This window comes from Leucoraja erinacea, chromosome 25 (assembly GCF_028641065.1).
Source record: "Leucoraja erinacea ecotype New England chromosome 25, Leri_hhj_1, whole genome shotgun sequence".
Classification (NCBI taxonomy): domain Eukaryota; kingdom Metazoa; phylum Chordata; class Chondrichthyes; order Rajiformes; family Rajidae; genus Leucoraja; species Leucoraja erinaceus.
The window spans coordinates 18570995-18589637 of record NC_073401.1 but is presented as its reverse complement, the minus strand read 5'-3'; the positions used below and the strand labels follow the sequence as shown (position 1 = coordinate 18589637).

Sequence of the window (18643 nt, the reverse complement as noted above, 5' to 3'; positions counted from 1 at the left end):
TTATGGGGTATTGTGTGTAGATTGATGATTAAAAAAAAAAGAATGTAATCAATTTTAGAATAAGGCTATAACATAACTAAATGTAGAAAAAGTGAAGGGGTCTGAATACTTTCTGAATGCACTGTACACTTCAAAGTATTCAAAGGTATTCAAAGGTTTTTATTAGTCACATTCACATACACCGAGGTGTAATGAAGTGAAATGCTTTTTGCCATTTTGCAGCACACAAAAAAAGAATACAGACATAACACCAATGAGAGTCTTAAACACAAAGAACATCCCCCCACAATGGCTCCCACCATGAGGGAAGGCACAAAGTCCAGTCCCCAACCCCAGTTCACCCATAGTCGGGCCTATTGAGGCCTCCACAGTTGCCTCTACGGAGGCCCGATGTTCTCGCCGGGGTGATGTTGCTCCGACGTCGGGAGTCCTCACAGTGGCATGGGAACCCTGGAACGGCCGCCTCCGTACTGGAGGCTGCGGCTTCCGAAGCCGACAAGGCCGCGCCGGATGGAGCTCCACAACTGGCGATCTCGTCGCGAGATCCCAGGCTCCCGGTGTAAAGTTCGGCGCCGCCGCCCGCAGCTGGCCGCTCCACAGTCCCGCAGCTCCGCGATGTTGTTCCCGGCGGTCTCAGCTCACCGGAGTTCCAGCATGGTGACCCAAGCAAGGCATCGCCCGCTCCACGATAGCGCTCCAGCGCTGTGCCGCCGCCGAAGCCGAGGTTCTGGGCGGTCTGCGACAGGAAACGCCGCTCCAGGCCCGCTGGTAGGCCGCGAGGACGGGTTGAAGCTGCAGCCTGGAGAAAAGCTGCCTCTCCGACCAGGTGGGGACCCTGAAAGGCAGTTTCCCCCCCCTTCCCCCTTAACACTTGCCAAGTTAACTACTTTCTCCCTGTGGACCCTTCCTCTCTTCTAGTTGCTTATAACATATTTATTGATTCTGTGGGTGGGGTTGAGTTGATTTTTTTTTTAATTTCCAAGATGATGCACCCGTCCAAAGTATATAAAGGAGATTGCAGATTCTGGAATCTAGCACAAAAAAATAAACTGCTGAAAGAACTCGGCCGTCCGAGCAGCAGCTGTGAGGCAAACAAAATTTTCAATGCGTTAAGGCAAGACCCTCCATCAGACTTGAAACATCGGCAATGTACATTACAAATTGATGCTTTTTAATCTCTTGTATAGTTGCTCATCTCTCTGTTACTTGTAGCCTTTCACTGTGTGATGCATGCATCCATTGATATCTCTTGTAAATTCACACTTTCCTTGGATTTTACATGCCAAGTCATTGGTTCACAACTTATTAGCATAATTTTCAGCTTCAGATGAGGCATATGACTGCTCAGAGTTGACAGCTATATTTTAAGATGTATAACAGTGCACCCACAGGGCAGCTATGTCATGTTATACGAAGGGAATGAGAAAAAACATTTGGTTGCAATAGTGTTGGATCAGACAACCCTTTGTGAGTAGTCCTAACTAATATTCCATTGCTAGCTGGCAATAAACTACAATGTGAAAATTGAAATACCCCTTATATTGTTTAGTTTATTATCATGAAGTGCACCAAGTACAGTGAGAAGCTTTATTGTTGCGTGCTATCCAGTCAGCAGAAATACTATACATGATTACAATCAAGCCGTCCACAGTGTGCAGATACATGATAAAGGGAATAATTTTTAGTGCAGATGACCCACTTAATGTCAAATCTGTCAGGTTTTATTTTATTTGTTTTTAATCAACCGCTTGCATGCGCTCAATTAAAATAAGGAAGACAAGAGTCAAAAAAATTCTACAACATAAAGATAACATAATCTGCCACATCATTGCTCTGTTGACAAGGATGAGAATGTACCCTGAGCATTGTTCAGATTAGAAATGAGCAGAGCACTCGGTACAATCATTTGTTATGCTCTTGTAAATTGCTGTTGGGCTGTATGAAAAGTGCTTTTGAGTATCAGATAGTGCTGTTCTCTTTTTTCAGCTTATGTTGTGCTCTCCCACAGTCTGGGCTTTATTTTTCCTGACATTTACGTGCAATTGTCACATTCCAATGACTGGGGTCCAGCTACTGCTCCACAAAACACCACCGAGATATCTGCTACTACAAGTATCGTGGCAACCAAAACAATAAAGTTGTATTGATATAAATTACACAGGGATTTATGTTTCCTCTTTTTAAATGTTGAGAACTGGTGAAAGAAGACTTTAAAAAATGATTGAGCATAGATATAAATTGACTAAAAATAAATAAAGAAAACCAGAAAGATGATCTTTAGGTCATGAGTAACTTCAGAAAGGAACTGTATTCTTGAGAAAATATTCAACACCCAGTAACAACTAAATTGTGTTTAAGATCAGAGGTTCTATATTGCATCTTAAAATAATAATCAGACTAGATTATAACAATATTTTCCCTTGCAGATTAAAGACTATGAAAAGTTGGACTCTGAAGAAGATCGTTTATGTAGGAGTCGACAGATTTATGATAAATATATAATGAAAGAATTGTTGTCCTGTTCACACGTGAGTTCACTTCTACATAAAAAATACCCAATTTATAAACTTTATTTTACATCTGTATAAGGATCTGAAATGTGTACTTGCATTACATATAAGATTGGTATTTGATTTTGATTCATTTTGAACTGTGCCGCAGGTTCTATATAACCCATACAGGGAAAATGTTATCTCCCTCCCTACCTACAAAGAAGCTTCGTAAGAGAGAAAGTTGTGTATAAATTTGGGCTCATTACCTAAAAAAATATATTTATGTGCCATAAAGGGAACACAGCAAGGAATTCTTTTGATTCATTCCATAGAAGGCAGATCTTTTCTATGAGAAAATATTGTGAAGAGTGCAATTATATTCTCTAAACATTCAAAGAAAGAGAGGAGATGTTATTGAAATGTACAAAATTATTAAAGAGCTTGACAGGCTAGATACATAATAGTTGAGTTTCCTGGCTGAGTTTGTGAAGAGAGGTACATTGTGATAATGATGGAGTGGGGGTCAGTTGCTTCAGGCTGAAATAAGGAGAAATGCCTTCATGAAGAAGGTGGGAATATTTGGAATTCTTCACTGAATAGTATATTTCTGCGCATTTCCTATCCGCCTTGTCAAACCCCAAAGTAATTTTGGCTGTTTCAATCTCTATACCATGCCCTCATTTAAATCTCAAACAATTACATGAAGACTTGTTTTCCCTTTGCCTGGAATATTGAAATAAGCACCAAGGACCTCATCTGGTGAATCTTAGCTGAGTAAACAATTTCACCATTCCATTCATTGCATGTTCCAAATTTGCCACAATGACGAAACCAATGAACCATTATTGAGTCAATGGATAAAATTAGTTAAGCTGCATTGAAATACTGTATTAATTTATGACCATGAAATTTTGAAAAATGAAGGATCAAAAGTGATTTGTTCGTACACAAGATGTTACCAGAAATGAGAGGCTACAGTTATAATGAAAGCCTCGAGAAGCTAAGAATTTATCCGTCGAAATGTAAGTTAATGAATGTCTAATAGAAATAAATTGGATCAGTAAATTGCTAAAAACTGGATGTAAAGATTACTTGTATGCTGGAATGGTTAATCAAAAATTTTATTTTATGGAAATAGTTTTTAGATATTTTAGTATGATGAGATGTTAATATAAACACACTATTTGTTCTAATGTAGGCTTTCTCCAAGCGAGCAGTGGACCATGTACAAACTCATTTGGCCAAGAAGCAAGTGCCACCCAGTCTCTTCCAGGTATGTCCCCAGGCTGGGGCTCTTGACACAGACATTTCTGGCTCCCGCTCCTCTTCAACCATTGGTGACAATGTCACCTTCCCACCCCTCACCCCCCCTCCCTCTGCTCCTCTACCACCCTTCATATCCCCTGAGCTCACCTCCTCCCTCCATGGTACATTCCCAGAGCCCTTCACCACTTTGACCCTGTGACTGACTCCAGCCCAAACTCCCAAACACTAACCCCCTTGAACTCCCCTCTTCAATGTTGAATGGTCTGTCCTCAGCCAACGCCATACCTTTGTACACCTGTGCCAACAGCTCAATGAGCCTGCCACGATGTTGAGCATATGTCGTCGCTTCTATGCATTTCATTTTTTTGGCAGGTATTCATTGCACATCTCCCCCCAAATGATGACCCTTTCGCCCATCTCCAACACTCTTCCTTCTCCTGGACACCCTCTGCCACCTTTCTACCTTCTCTCAACTTTTTAATTTGACCATCTTGACATCTCCTCTCCCCTTACTCATTCCAATCTCACCCCCCTCAGAACATGTCGCCCTCCACTCATTCAGTATGAATCCCAATATTACCATCAGAGGTAGTGTTGTGTAGTCTATCAGGCTGACTCTACCGTGCAGAGCATGTATCAGTTCTTTGACACCTCCTCATCCTACTGAGTCTGAAGCTTACTGTCATATGTATCAGGGTGCAATGAAATTTCTTGTTCACGTGAAGCTCCCAGAATAAACAATATACTTGCAGTAGTGATAAATACAACAATAACTACAGAGCCAAGTGCAAAATAGCAAAAAGGTGCAAGGTTGTAGTACAATCTGAAGTTGTGCTAAAAAAAAATTATGGTATAAGAACAGAATAATGGAATATCTGAGTAGTTCCATTTTCCATCTCATTTTCCTTATATCGAAAAATAGACACAAAATGCTGGAGTAACTCAGCGGGTCAGGCAGCATGGAGAGATGGAATGGATGACGTTTCAGGTTGAGACCCTTCTTCAGACTGTTGTCCCTTATATCCACTTGTCCCACACATATCCATCAACACCATCTGATTCTCTGCCACCCACATGCACTTTGGTCAATTTACAATAACCAATTAACCTAACGCACAGCATATATTTGTGGTGGGAGGAAACCAGGCAACTCCACACAGATTGTTTCGGAGGTCATTCGAATCTGGATTGATGCAGTTATGTGGTAGCATTATCACTTGGCGCATCAATATACTGTCTTCATGGAGGATGATTGTTAAATGTAAAGGCTATTAGTTGAGAGATGGGGATAAGGGGAACCCATCTTTGATTTGGGTGGAAGGAATGAGAATGAATATAAAATGTATACAAAGAACCTGAGGGGCAGGTTTTTCACACAGAAGGTGGTGGGTATATGGAATGAGCTGCCAGAGGAGATAGTTGAGGCAGGTTCTGTAACAATATTTTAAATAATTTAGACAGGTACATAGATAGGGAAGGTTGAGAGGGATATGAGCCAAAGGTGGGCAGGTGGGTCTAATGTACATGGAGCATCTTGGTCGGCATGGGTATGTTGGGCCAAAAGGGCCTGTTTCCATGCTATACGGCTCCATCTATGACACTATATAGGAAATGGAACCAAACTGGAAGAGAAAAAAACACACCAAAAGCATCAGTGTAAATGTTGGCAATACAAGAACCGTGTGCAGAATACAAAGAAGCTGGAAGAATGGCATGGGGATATGCAGCAGGCGAGGTAGGAGTGGTGTAATCAAGATAGGTGTGGGAATCCATGAGTCCAAGAGTCATAGATACAGCCCTTCATCCACTGAGCCCACACTGATCATTACCACCCATTTACACAGTCTTAAATTAATTCCATCTTTTATTCTCCCCACATTCTCACAACCTCTCCCTATATGCCACCACTCGCCTGCACACTAAGATCAATTCACTGTGGACAATTAACTTAAAACCTGCTGGGAGAAAACTGGAGCATTGGAGGAGATCTACAAGGTCACAGGGCGAGCATGCAAATTCCACGCAGCCAGCACCTGAGGTCAGGATAGAACCCGATTTCTGGCTATTTGTGGCAGGGGCTCCACTAGCTGCTCCACTACACATGCTGAGCTTGTAATGAATATTGGTTGCAATGTTTGGAACAGAGAAATAAACAAAAATGGAAGAAGAGAATTGGAGATGGACCAGGTGATAGCAGTTTTAGCAGTGGCAAAAAATATGTTTTAACTTTAATAGTTCTGAACAACAGCTGGAAGCAACACGGTGCAGTCATGAATATGCCAGATAAAGAGGTCAGCTACTTACATAGGCTGAATAGAGTGAACAAAGGAATAATCCATATGACCCACAAAAGGATAGATATATATTGGATCCATTAGGTCCCCATAGCTACATCTGTGCTTTGAGAGAGGTGAGTGCAGTTAAAAAATAGATTTGTTCAGAAGCAAATTTAGTCTGGAGGAAGAAAGTGATGGGCTAGGCTGACTTGGTATCTGTTCTGTTCAAAGGACCATGTGTCCTGGTCTGGAACAGATGGTGTGGAGCTCCATGGTGAAAATGAACTGGTTGTCTGATCTGCTGCCTATTTCCAGCATTTTCTGTTTTTAGTTCAGGAGTTTCCAGCTTCGAAAAATATTTTAGTTTTGCTTTTTTGAAGAATACTAAGGTGTTGCCAGGGCTCGAGGGAGATAGTTCGAGCAAGCTAGAACGTTATTCCTTGGAACGCAGGGAGCTGAAGGATGATCTTGTAGAGGTGTGTGAAATTATGAGGGGAATTGATGGGGCGAATGCATAGTCATCTGCCCAGGGTAAGGGAATCAAGAACCATAGGTTTAAGGTGAGAGAGGAAAGATTTGGTCGGAATCTGAGGGGCAATTTCTAAAAGTGGTGGATATGTGGAACGAGTTGCCAGAAGAGATAGTCGAGGCCTATAACAGGATGTAAAAGCTATTTGGATGGGTACATGGATGGGAAAGGTTTAGAGGGATGTATGTCAAACCCAGGCTAATGGAACTAGGACATCTTGACATTGAGTTGGGCCACAGGACCTGTTTCCATGCTGTATAACTCTATGTCTACATATTAGCTTTGGAAGAGGGACAGTGCAACATTATGCATATTGTAGTTCAAATGGATAAATTAGGAGGATAAACTGAGTTTGGAATAGTGATGAATTGAGGTGTTTGATGATAAAGGAATTTGCTAAGATCTTGTTGGAAATCCAGAACAAGAAGACAAAATCTTAAACTTGGGGCTATGTAAAATTGCAGTCATGAGTTTTTTGCCCCAACCAGGCTGTGATGATAATCTACAACTCTGTTCTGCCAATGGTCAATTGAAATGTTCAGGAGTAAAGCCCCTGTCCCACTTAGGCGATTTTTTTTGGACGACTACAGGCGACTAGGCTGTCACCAAATGGTCGCGGGGGGACGCCTGTATGGTCGTGAGTAGTCTCCTCAAGTCTCCTAAAGAGTCGTAATGTTTTTCTGGTCCCCGTTGGATTTTGAAATGTTCAAAACATGGTTGTTGCCAGGTGACGTTGGTTGTCACCGGGTGCTGACCGGTGAATTCCATTGGCGACTACCTATGTCAACCTATGTCAACCGGCGACAGGTAACGGCGACTGAATTGTCTTCAGTTGTCGCCTATAGGGTCGTTGCTTGTCGTAGCTTGTCGCGGTTGGACGTAGGTTGACCGGTTGTTGTAGGTTGTCGCCTGGGTGGTCGTAGGTTATCGTAGGTGTGGTCATAGGTGGACGTCCTAATGGGTCGCCAGTTGTCGATAGCTTGCCATAGCTTAACGTCGACTAGGTGGTAGGTTGTCTTAGCTTATCATAGACATTGTCGTGGGGGGGGGGGGGGGTCCAGTCGCCGTTTTTTCGCCAACCTGCTACGACTGTGACAGTTGCCAGTAGCCGCCGAAAATATTGCCTAAGTGGGACAGGCCCTTAAGGTCAACAGATCTTTTGTTATGTAAATGTTTCAAGGATATGATGCGAAAGAGATAAAGTGGATTTTGAAGGTAGACAAAAATGCTGGAGAAACTCAGCGGGTGAGGCAGCATCTATGGAGAGAAGGAAATAGGCAACGTTTCGGGTCGAGACCCTTCTTCAGCATCAAGTGGATTTTGATGCATGCATCAGTCACGATTTAATGGGTTGGAACACTCTGGAGTGAAATAGCCCATTCTTGTCTCTTTTTTCATAAATGGCAGCAGCTGGATTCCGAATTTCAGAATCTCCACAGTACATTCTATCAGTTGGCCTGCAGGCAGCACTTCTGCTTCCTTCCCTCCTCACACATTTGCATCCCCAGCCTTTACTGTGTAATGACTAGAGACATTTCCAGTTCAAAGTCATAACCCCATCTGTGCAATCTATGTTTTGAAGTATTATTTGTCAGTTTTTGCTTTAAAATGCTGAATAATGCCACATGCTAGAAATATTAAGTTATAAATAACATAATTACAATCGATAAACTCTTGAGGAGATTTGAATGTACAGTAGTGGTTTGCTCTGATGTTTCTACTAATCAATAGCTGCCAACTCAAATCCTGTGAAAATTGCAACATAAGTAATTGGTTGATTTTCAACATTTACTTGTCATTTATTTCACCAGCCATACATTGAAGAGATCTGTGACAGTCTACGGGGAAAAATGTTCCAGAAGTTTATAGAGAGGTATGTACAAAGCTCACTTTTTATGGAGGGTATGCATGTTGCAGCTATTGTTTAGAGTTATATGTTGAGCAAATATTATTTTGAGAAAGATGTATCTTCCCTAAATGCTATTTAGAAAGTGTGTGTGCCATGCAAATGTTGTTGACAAAAATGGTTTTTGAAATGTGAATGCCTTCCTTGAAAAAATAATTTACATGAATGCTGTTCATAGATTGTATCATCCTATGCAAATGCTATTAAAACAGAGTGTATATGTTGTAAAGATGGTCTTTATGATAGGCAATGTACCATTCCATTCAATAGGATGAACACTGCAATTATGATCTAGAGTATGTCCTCTATCAGTGTTTTTAAAAAATAGGGTGCATGTTGTCTGATTGCTTTTAATAATGGATTTTGTGGTGTGTTAATGCTGATATTACAGAGTTTATCCCCCGTGAATGTCGCTGATAACAGGATATGTGGTGAATGAATGTTGTTTAATACAAGGCATGTGGTGCATTGGAAACTGAGATGTCAGCCTGCAGAGGCTACAACATGGTTGCACCCATGCGTGTTGACATGGAGCTGGCTATCATTTCCATGCTGGTAAGAAATATCTCTAGAACTATGCAGTCTGAGAACTATAAGGTTGGAGCTGAATTCTCCAGAGCTTTTGACTTTCTCATGCAGGCTATTGGATAGGTCTGACAATGTTCCAAAGATCTTTGTGTGCATGCCTATCCATTGCACATTGCCTGCCCCTTTGCAGTACTCATCTGAATTCTTTGGAGCAGGAAAGGTGTGTAACCTTTTCCTATGAAGAGCTACCCCATGACTCTTGTTCCCAGACTGTGTAGGTCCATCCATACCCAATGATCTACAATGTGTAGATGCTGCCTCTAAACTTTCCCTTATTGTCTGTAAACTGCCATTTTCTGAGTTGAACAAGTGACAGATGTAATCTTCATTTTATGATGTTTTATTGGCCGGGAACTTTGCTAGTAAGATTTCTTGGGCATCTGAAATGAGAAGTGGCTGATGAAAGTGGCTGAGGATGGTCCTGGAGGATGATATTGAGCACTGTTGGCTTTAGGTTGTATATTTTGTTGGTGACCTCAGCATTCTGAAATGATGGGAATGGTAAGGGTTCTGGTTCGTGACTCGGATGGGAGAATGAATGTTTAAGAAGGAACTGCAGATGTTGGAAAATCGAAGGTAGACAAAAATACTGGAGAAACTCAGCGGGTGAGGCAGCATCTATGGAACTCAGCGGGTGAGGCAGCATCAATGGAACTCAGCGGGTGAGGCAGCATCTATGGTATCCATAGATGCTGCCTCACCCGCTGAGTTTCTCCAGCATTTTTGTCTACCATGGGAGAATGAATACTGTCCTCATGAGAGACTCCAGCAAGGTTGTGTTCCATTGGCTCACTGCCATTGCTCAACAATGATATCTCAGCAGCCTAATCATCTGCTGGTTGACAGATTGCTGGTCTGATGTAGTACATTGCAATGCTCTTGAGTTTGCACAGGTAAAGTGAAATTCAGACTGTGGTCATCAGTCACAGAAGTAGGGAAACAACTATCAGATGCTGTGTCATGTTAGGTATCCAAAGACATAAAATGAATCACCCACCACGTCCCAAATGGAATAGTTAGCTTTTAAAGGTTTGGATATAACTCCAGTGACTTTAAATAGAATAAAGAAAACTGGAAATCTGAAACAAATCTCTGAATTGTTCAAATCTACCCGTACTTTATAAACACCATTTTCTCAACATATGAAGCTGACTTCCTCTTGACCCACATGTTTCTCACTTTTGGTTTCTTTTTCAGTGACAGATTCACTCGGTTCTGCCAATGGAAAAATGTGGAACTAAACATTCATGTAAGTACACCGTTTACGATTCAGCTATTTATAGAGCATGAGTTGCCTTTTACACAAGTGTTCACAATGTTCACGTGATATTTGTTAGGTGAATTAGTGGTAGTAGTATTTTACTGTCTTGTAACGTATGTTAAGTACCTCGTCTGTATAAGTTATCCTGTGAGTAAAATGCTAATCTACTTATTCAGGCATTGAAGGTCTCCATGTGAAGAAGAGCCAGAAGTCATAACCAGCGTTTGCCTCATTTGTAAATGTCATTGCCTATCAAAATAATGAAACATGGTGCTGTCAAGATGGAAGTCATTCTTTATCATTATTAATTGAGAAGCTATCCATGCTGATTATTTTGTGTTTCGATTCTAAAAAACTAAGTTGAATTTCAGGTACATTGGCTGAAACAATTTAAGACATTTTTAACCAACTGCTACTGCTTTATGAATCTTATTTTTGAAATAACTAGGGTTGCATTAAACTGGGCAATCCTGCATTCATTTTGTAGCTAGAACTAATCATTTGCATTTTTACTGCTTATCGTACTGTTTTTTCTCTTCTATCACCAAGGTGGCACAGTGGGGTACAATTTCTTGTTTCTCAATCTTGAGATCAGCTGGCTCTGAAATTAACAGCAGGAATTGTCAGTTTAACACAGATATAATTCCAAGATTACTAGAGTTCACTGGTTTCCCATTTCCCATAATAATTTTAAGCCAATTCTGCCTACTATCATAAATCCATGGCAACAAGGCGAGGCTTATCGCTGGACAGATGATGAGTGTTAATTTCAAGTACCATTGGTTAATGTAGTTCAATGCAGCCTATTTAGCAGAACAATTTGCCAAAAATGTATGAGATCACAATTACTGCCTGAAAAATAACGTGAAATGAGCTCTTAGAGCATTGAACATTAAACAGAACAGCATAGGAAATGTGCCCTTTGGACCACAATGTTTGTGCCAAATATGATGCTTAGCTGAACTGATTTCATCTGCCTGCACATGATCCATATCCCTCTCTTCTCTGTACTTCCATGTGTCTCTTTAAAAGCCCCTTAAACGCCACTTTCATGTCGGTATTCACTATGTAGGGGGCGCTGTCCAGTGCACGGTTGCCCATCCAGCAGCTGTCTGTCTTTTCATCTTTTTATTTTAATTTTAAGTTAGTTAAGTGTTTTGTTTGGAGGTCTAGACTTTTTTATGTGGGGGGGGGGGGGGGAGGGGGAAACTACCTTTCAGGTTCCCTACCTGGTCGGAGAGGCAGCTTTTCTCTGGGCTGCAGCTTCGACCCGTCCTCGCGGCCTACCAGTGGGCCTGGAGCGGCGTTTCCTGTCGGGGACAGCCCAGAACTTCGGCGGCGGCACAGCGCTGGAGCGCTATCACATAGCGGGCGATGCCTTGCCCGGGTCGCCGCGCTGCAGCTCCGGTGAGCTGAAGATCACTGAGGAAAATCGAGGAGCTGCGGGACTGTGGAGCTGCGGGACTGTGGAGCGGCCAGCTGCGGGCGGCGGCGCTGAAATTTACACCGGGAGCCTGGGATCTCTAGATGAGATCGCCAGTTGTGGAGCTCCAACCGGCGTGGCCTTGTTGGCTTTGGAAGCCGCGGCCTCCAGTACGGAAGCGGCCGTTCCAGGGTTCCCAGGCCGCTGAGAGGACTCTCCCGACGCCGGAGCAACATCACCCGGCGAGAACGGCCAGGAACAGCGGGCCTCCGCAGAGGCAACTGTGGAGGCCTCAATAGGCCCGACTATGGGTGAACTGGGGTTGGGGACTGGACTTTATGCCTTCCCTCATAATGGGAACCATTGTGGGGGGATGTTCTTTATGTTTAAAACTCTTATTAATGTTATGTTTCCTTCTTTATGTGCTGCAAAATGGCAAGAAGCATTTCACTTCACTACACCTAGGTGTATGTGAATGTGACCAATAAAATACCTTTGATACCTTTGATTCTTTGATACTACCCCCCCAGGCAATACGTTCCATGCACCCACTCCCCCATACGTGAAAAATGAATGCTCCAGATATCTTCGCTTCACTTTCCCCCATTCACTTTGTAGCTATGCCCTCAAGTGTTGGACATTTCCACCCTGGGGAAAAGATTCCGACTGTCTACCCCAGGGGTCAGCAACCTTGTTATGCATAGGGGCCAGGACGCATGTCTGTGAACGGATGGCGGGCCACATCTATCATGTGTACACATGGATCCCACCCCCATCCCGTTGCCGACTCCTGGTCTACCCTATCCATGCCTCCCATAATTTTATATACTTCTATCAAGTCTCCCCTCAACCTCCAACATTCCAAAGAAAACAATCTAAGTATCCAATGGATCTGAAAACCTTCTAATTCAGGCAGCATTCTGGTAAATCTCCACTGCACCCTCTCTAAAGAATCCATATCTTTCCTGTAGTGGGGCAACGAGAACTGCACACAATTCTCCAAATACGGCTTAGCCAAAGGTCCTATAGATCTTTGAACTGTCCTGTCTTCTCCCTGGTTGGTCTTATTTTTAACATATATATATAAAAAGCCTTGGGATTTTCCTTAATCCAATTCGCCAATGACATTTCATCGCTCCTTCTGGCCCTTCTAATCTCCCGCTTGAGTTCTTTCCTACTCACTTAATGTTCCTCATAAGCCTCACTTCTTCCTGACCAAGATTACAATCTCCCTGGTCACCTATGATTCATTTACCTTGCTGTCCTTATCCCTCCTCATTACTGGAACATGCTGATCTTGCTTGATTTGCTGGCCTTTAAACAACAATCTTCTCCCAATCTACCCTCCTTAGCTCCTGCCTAATGACATTGTAATCTGTCTTGCCTTGCATAGACTGAAGGTCATTCTCAGTGTGTGCATAGATGTCACAGTCTTTGGCAAACTGCAACGATATTTAGACATCCAGTACACATCTAAATTGACAATGTATTTGCTAAATTGTTGGCTTTATTTAACTCCGATGACATTAATCACAGCAAAATGGAAATAATATTTGCAATTTGTGATATTGGCATAAGATGGGAATTGTGTTCAAGGAATTTGTATTTGAAAAGTGGTGGCAAAGCAGCTGCAACAAATACGTAAGAGTAACTAATTGTTCAAAATTGTTTATTTGGAGAAAACAGCCCAACATCTTGCCAATGGTCTTGTTCCATCATATGCTGATATAAATATATGTGATAAATGTACTGTGTCACTTTGTGTAGAATCCATTATGTAGTTATAATTTCTGGTCCTGGTCACTTCTTGAAGTAATATGTTTTTGCTCTGTTGGAAGTTGTGCCCTGCTCTGCACAAATTCCTGTTTTAATAATTGCCTTTTTGTATCAGCTCCTGCAGCACCTGTTTTAGATTACTTCTTGTGATAATCCCTTTCTGAAACATTAAACCATTCATGTAAAACATCGGAATATATCACTTTGCAAATATTATAAATATTTTCCCAACCTAAAATGTTACTGAGCTTCTACCAGCTGAAAGGTAGAGCAACATGTTTGTGTTATTCCATGCACAAGTATAATAATGATGTTTCACTTGCTTTGCAGCTAACAATGAATGACTTCAGTGTGCATCGAATAATTGGAAGGGGAGGATTCGGAGAAGTATATGGATGTAGGAAAGCTGATACTGGAAAAATGTAATTTTTTTCCTGGTTTTTAGTATTTAATTCCATAAGCTTCAGTTATAATTTTAAAATCTTTTGACATATAAAATAATGTGTAGCATGGAGGATGGCAAGGAGATTGGAATATGAAATTGATTAACACAAGCTGAAATGATTTCACAACAGGCTATGGTATCAGCTGATGTGCATTAAATGCAGAATAATATACAGAGATGGATGTGTACTGCCTGCAAAATAGCATGGAGTCAGAATGCATTCAGGATAATAAGAAGGCTAGATTGTTAGATCTTGGAAAATACTGCATAGTTGTTCTCAGAGCCTTTTGTCTGCTTTACAGCCGAGGAACCTAAATGTAATCTGCTGGCAGACCTGATTAACCAAATACTCTGTTCACATAAAAAATGAATGAAACCAAGAATGCCATAGCCATTACTGGAAAGTCAAGATTGTCCCTCATAGTGCAACATTTTCTGTTTGGCAAATCAGTGAGGATTAAGAATTGCATCTGTTAGTGATTAATGATTACCGGGGATAGGTTAGTGGCTGTATACGTGTTTGTCTTTGTTGCAGATTTTAACTCTACATTCACGCTTACTCAATCTAAATGCTTTAAAGAAAATATAATTTTCTTCAGCAAATGAGAAAGTATAACAACATGCTTTAGTCAAGAAAAAAGTAATACTATTTACGACCCATTGAATAACTTAATTCAGTCTTGACCAAAGTGGTTTTGTGTGAGATTTCTATGTCTTTGGGAATATCATATTTGTGTCATTACGTTCATCAGGGAGGGTTGCACTATTGCCAAGGATGCTGCCTGACTCGCTTTGCAGCCAGTTATAGTATTCGGGCCTTGCCGCAGTATGCAGGTGTTCAAATTATTATACTGGGACTCAGTTTGTCCTGGTGGTGTCTCTTGGCATTCTTGATAGCTTTACGAAGATCGTCGCAAGCTTTCTTGTACCTCTCGGGGTCGTTTGACATGTATGCAACTGTCTTGGCCTTCAACTGGGAAAGTACCTCACGGTTCATCCATGGTTTCTGGTTAAGTAACACTTGGATTGTCAAGTCAAGTCAAGTTTATTTGTCACATACACATACGAGATGTGCAGGGAAATGTAAGTGGCAATGCTCGCGGACTTTTGTGCAAAAGACAAACAACAAAACAACCAAACAAATTATAAACACAATCATAACACACATATTCTTTTACATAATAAATAATGGAAGGAAAAACGTTCTGTAGAGTTAGTCCCTGGTGAGATAGGCGTTTACAATCCGAATTGCCTCTGGGAAGAAACTCCTTCTCAACCTCTCCGTTCTCACCGCATGGCAACGGAGGCGTTTGCCTGACCGTAGCAGCTGGAACAGTCCGTTGCAGGGGTGGAAGGGGTCTCCCATGATTTTATTTCTTCTTGGTTTGGCATCCTTGGCAGTAGTGCAACCCTCCCTGATGAACGTAATGACACAAATATGATATTCCCAAAGACATAGACTTCTTTGGCATGCATTCCTCTACACGATTGCTGATAAAGTCAGTCTCAGCAGTGGTGTACTCATTCAGGTTGGCTGCAGATTCCCTGAATGTGGTCCAGTCCACGGACTCAAAGCAGTCGCATAGAATGTCATCTGTATCTGCAGGTCAGCACTGAACAACTTACTGTACTGAATCTTCCCGCTTCAGTTTTGTTTGTAGGCAATGAGTAAAAGCACAGCTAGATGGTCAGATTTGCTGAAATGTGGCCAGGGAATGGAACGGTAGACGTTTTTTATGGATGTGTAGCAGAGATCGAGGGTGTTCTGGTGTGTCAAGACACATGCTGATAGTATTTAGGTAGTACACTCTTGAGGTTGGCTAGATTGAAGTGCCCGGCTGTAATGACCAGGGCTACGGGGTATTTTGCCTTAAGGCTATTGGTAGTGGAATAAACCTCCTCCACTATTACGCACTATTTTCTCTGACAAACCAATTTTGAATCCAATCAACAAGTTTCAGTGGATCCCATTTTCCTCAGTCTTTTGGATCAGCCTACACGAGGAGACCTTGTTGAATGCTTTACTAAAGTCCATGTTGACGACAGTCCCTGCCCTACACATTCATCTTCATAACCTCCTCAAGAAACTCAATCAAGTTTGGAGGTATGACTTCTCCTGCAGAAAACCATGGTGGCTATGCCTTCCTATATCTGAGTAAATCCTATCCCAAAGAATCTTCTCTAAAAAAATCCCTGATGCAAGGCTCACCAGCCTATAGTTCCCTGGTTTGACTCTACTCCTCTTCTTAAATAGAAGAGCAACATTGGCTAATCTCAGTCCTCTGGGACTTAGGCTGCGGCTGAATAGGATACAAAGATCTCAACCAAGTATCTCTGTCTTTATCCAAAAAGGTCCATAAAAATAACTCAATACTGCACCCGTTATCAGTTAATATCCCTGTATTGACCTGATGATGGAGTGAAAAGGATTGATAAAGCAGCTGAAGATAGTTGAGCCTCACATCATGCCGAAGAACTCCTGCTGCCAGTGCCCTGGGTGATTGGCCTATTTTGGCCTACACCTTACTTTGTGTTGAGCGAATAGCGTTTTCCACGTGAAAATCCCATTCCTAAAATACACTGAATACATCTTAAAGACAAATTGAATTCAAAGCACAAGCCATTTTCTTTTTTGTTTCTTCCAACCAAGGGGTAAAGAACACCAATTTAATAATATATTATCTTGTTTCGGTATATAACCCAAAGCAGTTTGCCGTTTCTGTTGGATATTCTGTTGCAGGTATGAATAATGAAATAATTGATTGTACTTGCACTTCTCACTTCTTTTACTTCAATTCTGTACCTAGATCATAAATCTATTTTATTACCTTTGTTTATTTTGTGTGATAAATAATACTGTATGAATTGCCAAATTGTCCTCTTGTGTTTTCAGGTATGCCATGAAATGCTTGGATAAAAAGCGAATCAAGATGAAACAGGGAGAAACATTAGCCCTTAATGAACGAATCATGTTGTCCCTGGTCAGCACTGGGGTAAGTCCAATCATATGCACGTTGTTTGCTGAAGTGTTATGTACAATTGAACATATTAAGAAAAGCTCATTGCCTTCATAATTCATTCACTCCTGGTTCTCCTGGTCATCAAATTAGTCTCTGTTTTCTGGGAGAAAAACAGAGTCACTTTTAATCTTATCTCTTATTTATTATGGACTAGGGTGGTTCAGTGATTCTGTATGTGATTGGTAGTTGTTAGATTGACACCAAGCTATTGACAGAACAGAGTTATCTTTATGGAGCCCATCAAGTCCATTAATTTTGATCTTCCCATAGCATTTCTGTTGCCATCCCCATTTAGTTGCTGATGGAGCAGATTAGATGATGGTTAATCCAACTTTCATCAGGACCAGAAACAGTAATCTAACAGTCTCTTATTTTCCCAATGCAGCTGTTTCTCCTCCTTAGTTTGAACAATTCACCCATGCTTTATTTTTTAGTGAAGCAGCATGGATTGGTATGTCTAGAATGGGAGCTTAGATGATTTTTGTTAACAAAATTGTTGCAACATATTCAGTTGGTTACTCACAGTCACATTTCAACCTCTACATTATTTCAGGTATAACGGTTTTTTTGGAATATTGACTGGGACATGTAATCATGTTGTTCTGCAAGTCATTGCCAGAAGAATCATATTTTATTAATACTATGCTAGTAAATAATTCATTTATTTGGGAAAATTTGCTGCTTATCTTTGTATCAAGGTGTAACCTAACACAAGACCAAACCTTCCCTTCCACCGACTCCTCACCCAGCCCCTGATCAATAATAACCACACAACCCCCTAAAAAACTCTGACTGATCTTACTCCCAACCTTCAACCCAAATCAGGAAACCCCACCATTCATATCAATCACTGATTCCACTGAAAATCCCTGATTAACTGTCTCTCTGTTCCACATCAAGCCTGCAATCACCACAAATCACTAGTTCCATGTGTCTTCGACTCAGCATCCAACTTTGCCCTTGTCACAGTTATTACAAATTAGCTTATGTTGATGCTCCTGATCCTGATTGGTCCAATGCAATCTGACATTCTCTCACAACTGTAGCACCATCCAATCACCAACTGGAGAATTGTCCTGACCTACCATCTACTTCATTAGAGACCTTTAATCTGAAGAAGGGTCTCGACCTGAAACATCACCCGTTCCTTCTCTCCAGATATGCTGCCTGCCCCGCTGAGTTACTCCAGCATATTGTGTCTACCTTTAATCTGACCTTAATCTGACCTTGCTGGACTTTATCTTGCACTAAATGTGATTCCATTTATCCTGTGTCTGTACACTGTGGACAGCTTAATTGTAATTATGTACAGTCTTTCCACTGACTGGATAGTACGCAACAAAAAAGCTTTTCACTGTACGTCAGTACATATAATACTAAACTAAACTAAAACAAGTTAGATCACACAAAACTCAACTGGCCACCTCCTATCATGAACCATTTACTGCATCAGTTGTCAATTTACTGACATCATTGTCGGTACAATGGTCCTTTGGAACACTACTTGGGGAACTGGATCACAGTATTCAATGTTGCACCTGTTGTTAGGCACTCTCAGAACAGTCAACTATTGCTGTGATTCAGATCAGGCCTCCCTGACCAGCCCAAGTCGTCCCCTTTCATTTATTAACTTACCTGTGGATTTTTCAGCAATACAGGAA

The 18643-nt window shown here is 41.5% G+C and overlaps 1 protein-coding gene across 1 annotated transcript in view; it reads left to right on the top strand.

The window, feature by feature from the left end:
* grk3 (G protein-coupled receptor kinase 3) overlaps positions 1-18643 on the top strand; it is a 170730-nt gene that overhangs the window by 106444 nt on the left and 45643 nt on the right. Inside the window, exons 4-9 of the mRNA XM_055655888.1 lie at positions 2427-2528; positions 3691-3765; positions 8375-8436; positions 10255-10306; positions 13848-13939; positions 16856-16955. Coding sequence (XP_055511863.1) covers positions 2427-2528; positions 3691-3765; positions 8375-8436; positions 10255-10306; positions 13848-13939; positions 16856-16955 — 483 coding nt within the window. The remainder of the gene's footprint in view (positions 1-2426; positions 2529-3690; positions 3766-8374; positions 8437-10254; positions 10307-13847; positions 13940-16855; positions 16956-18643) is intronic.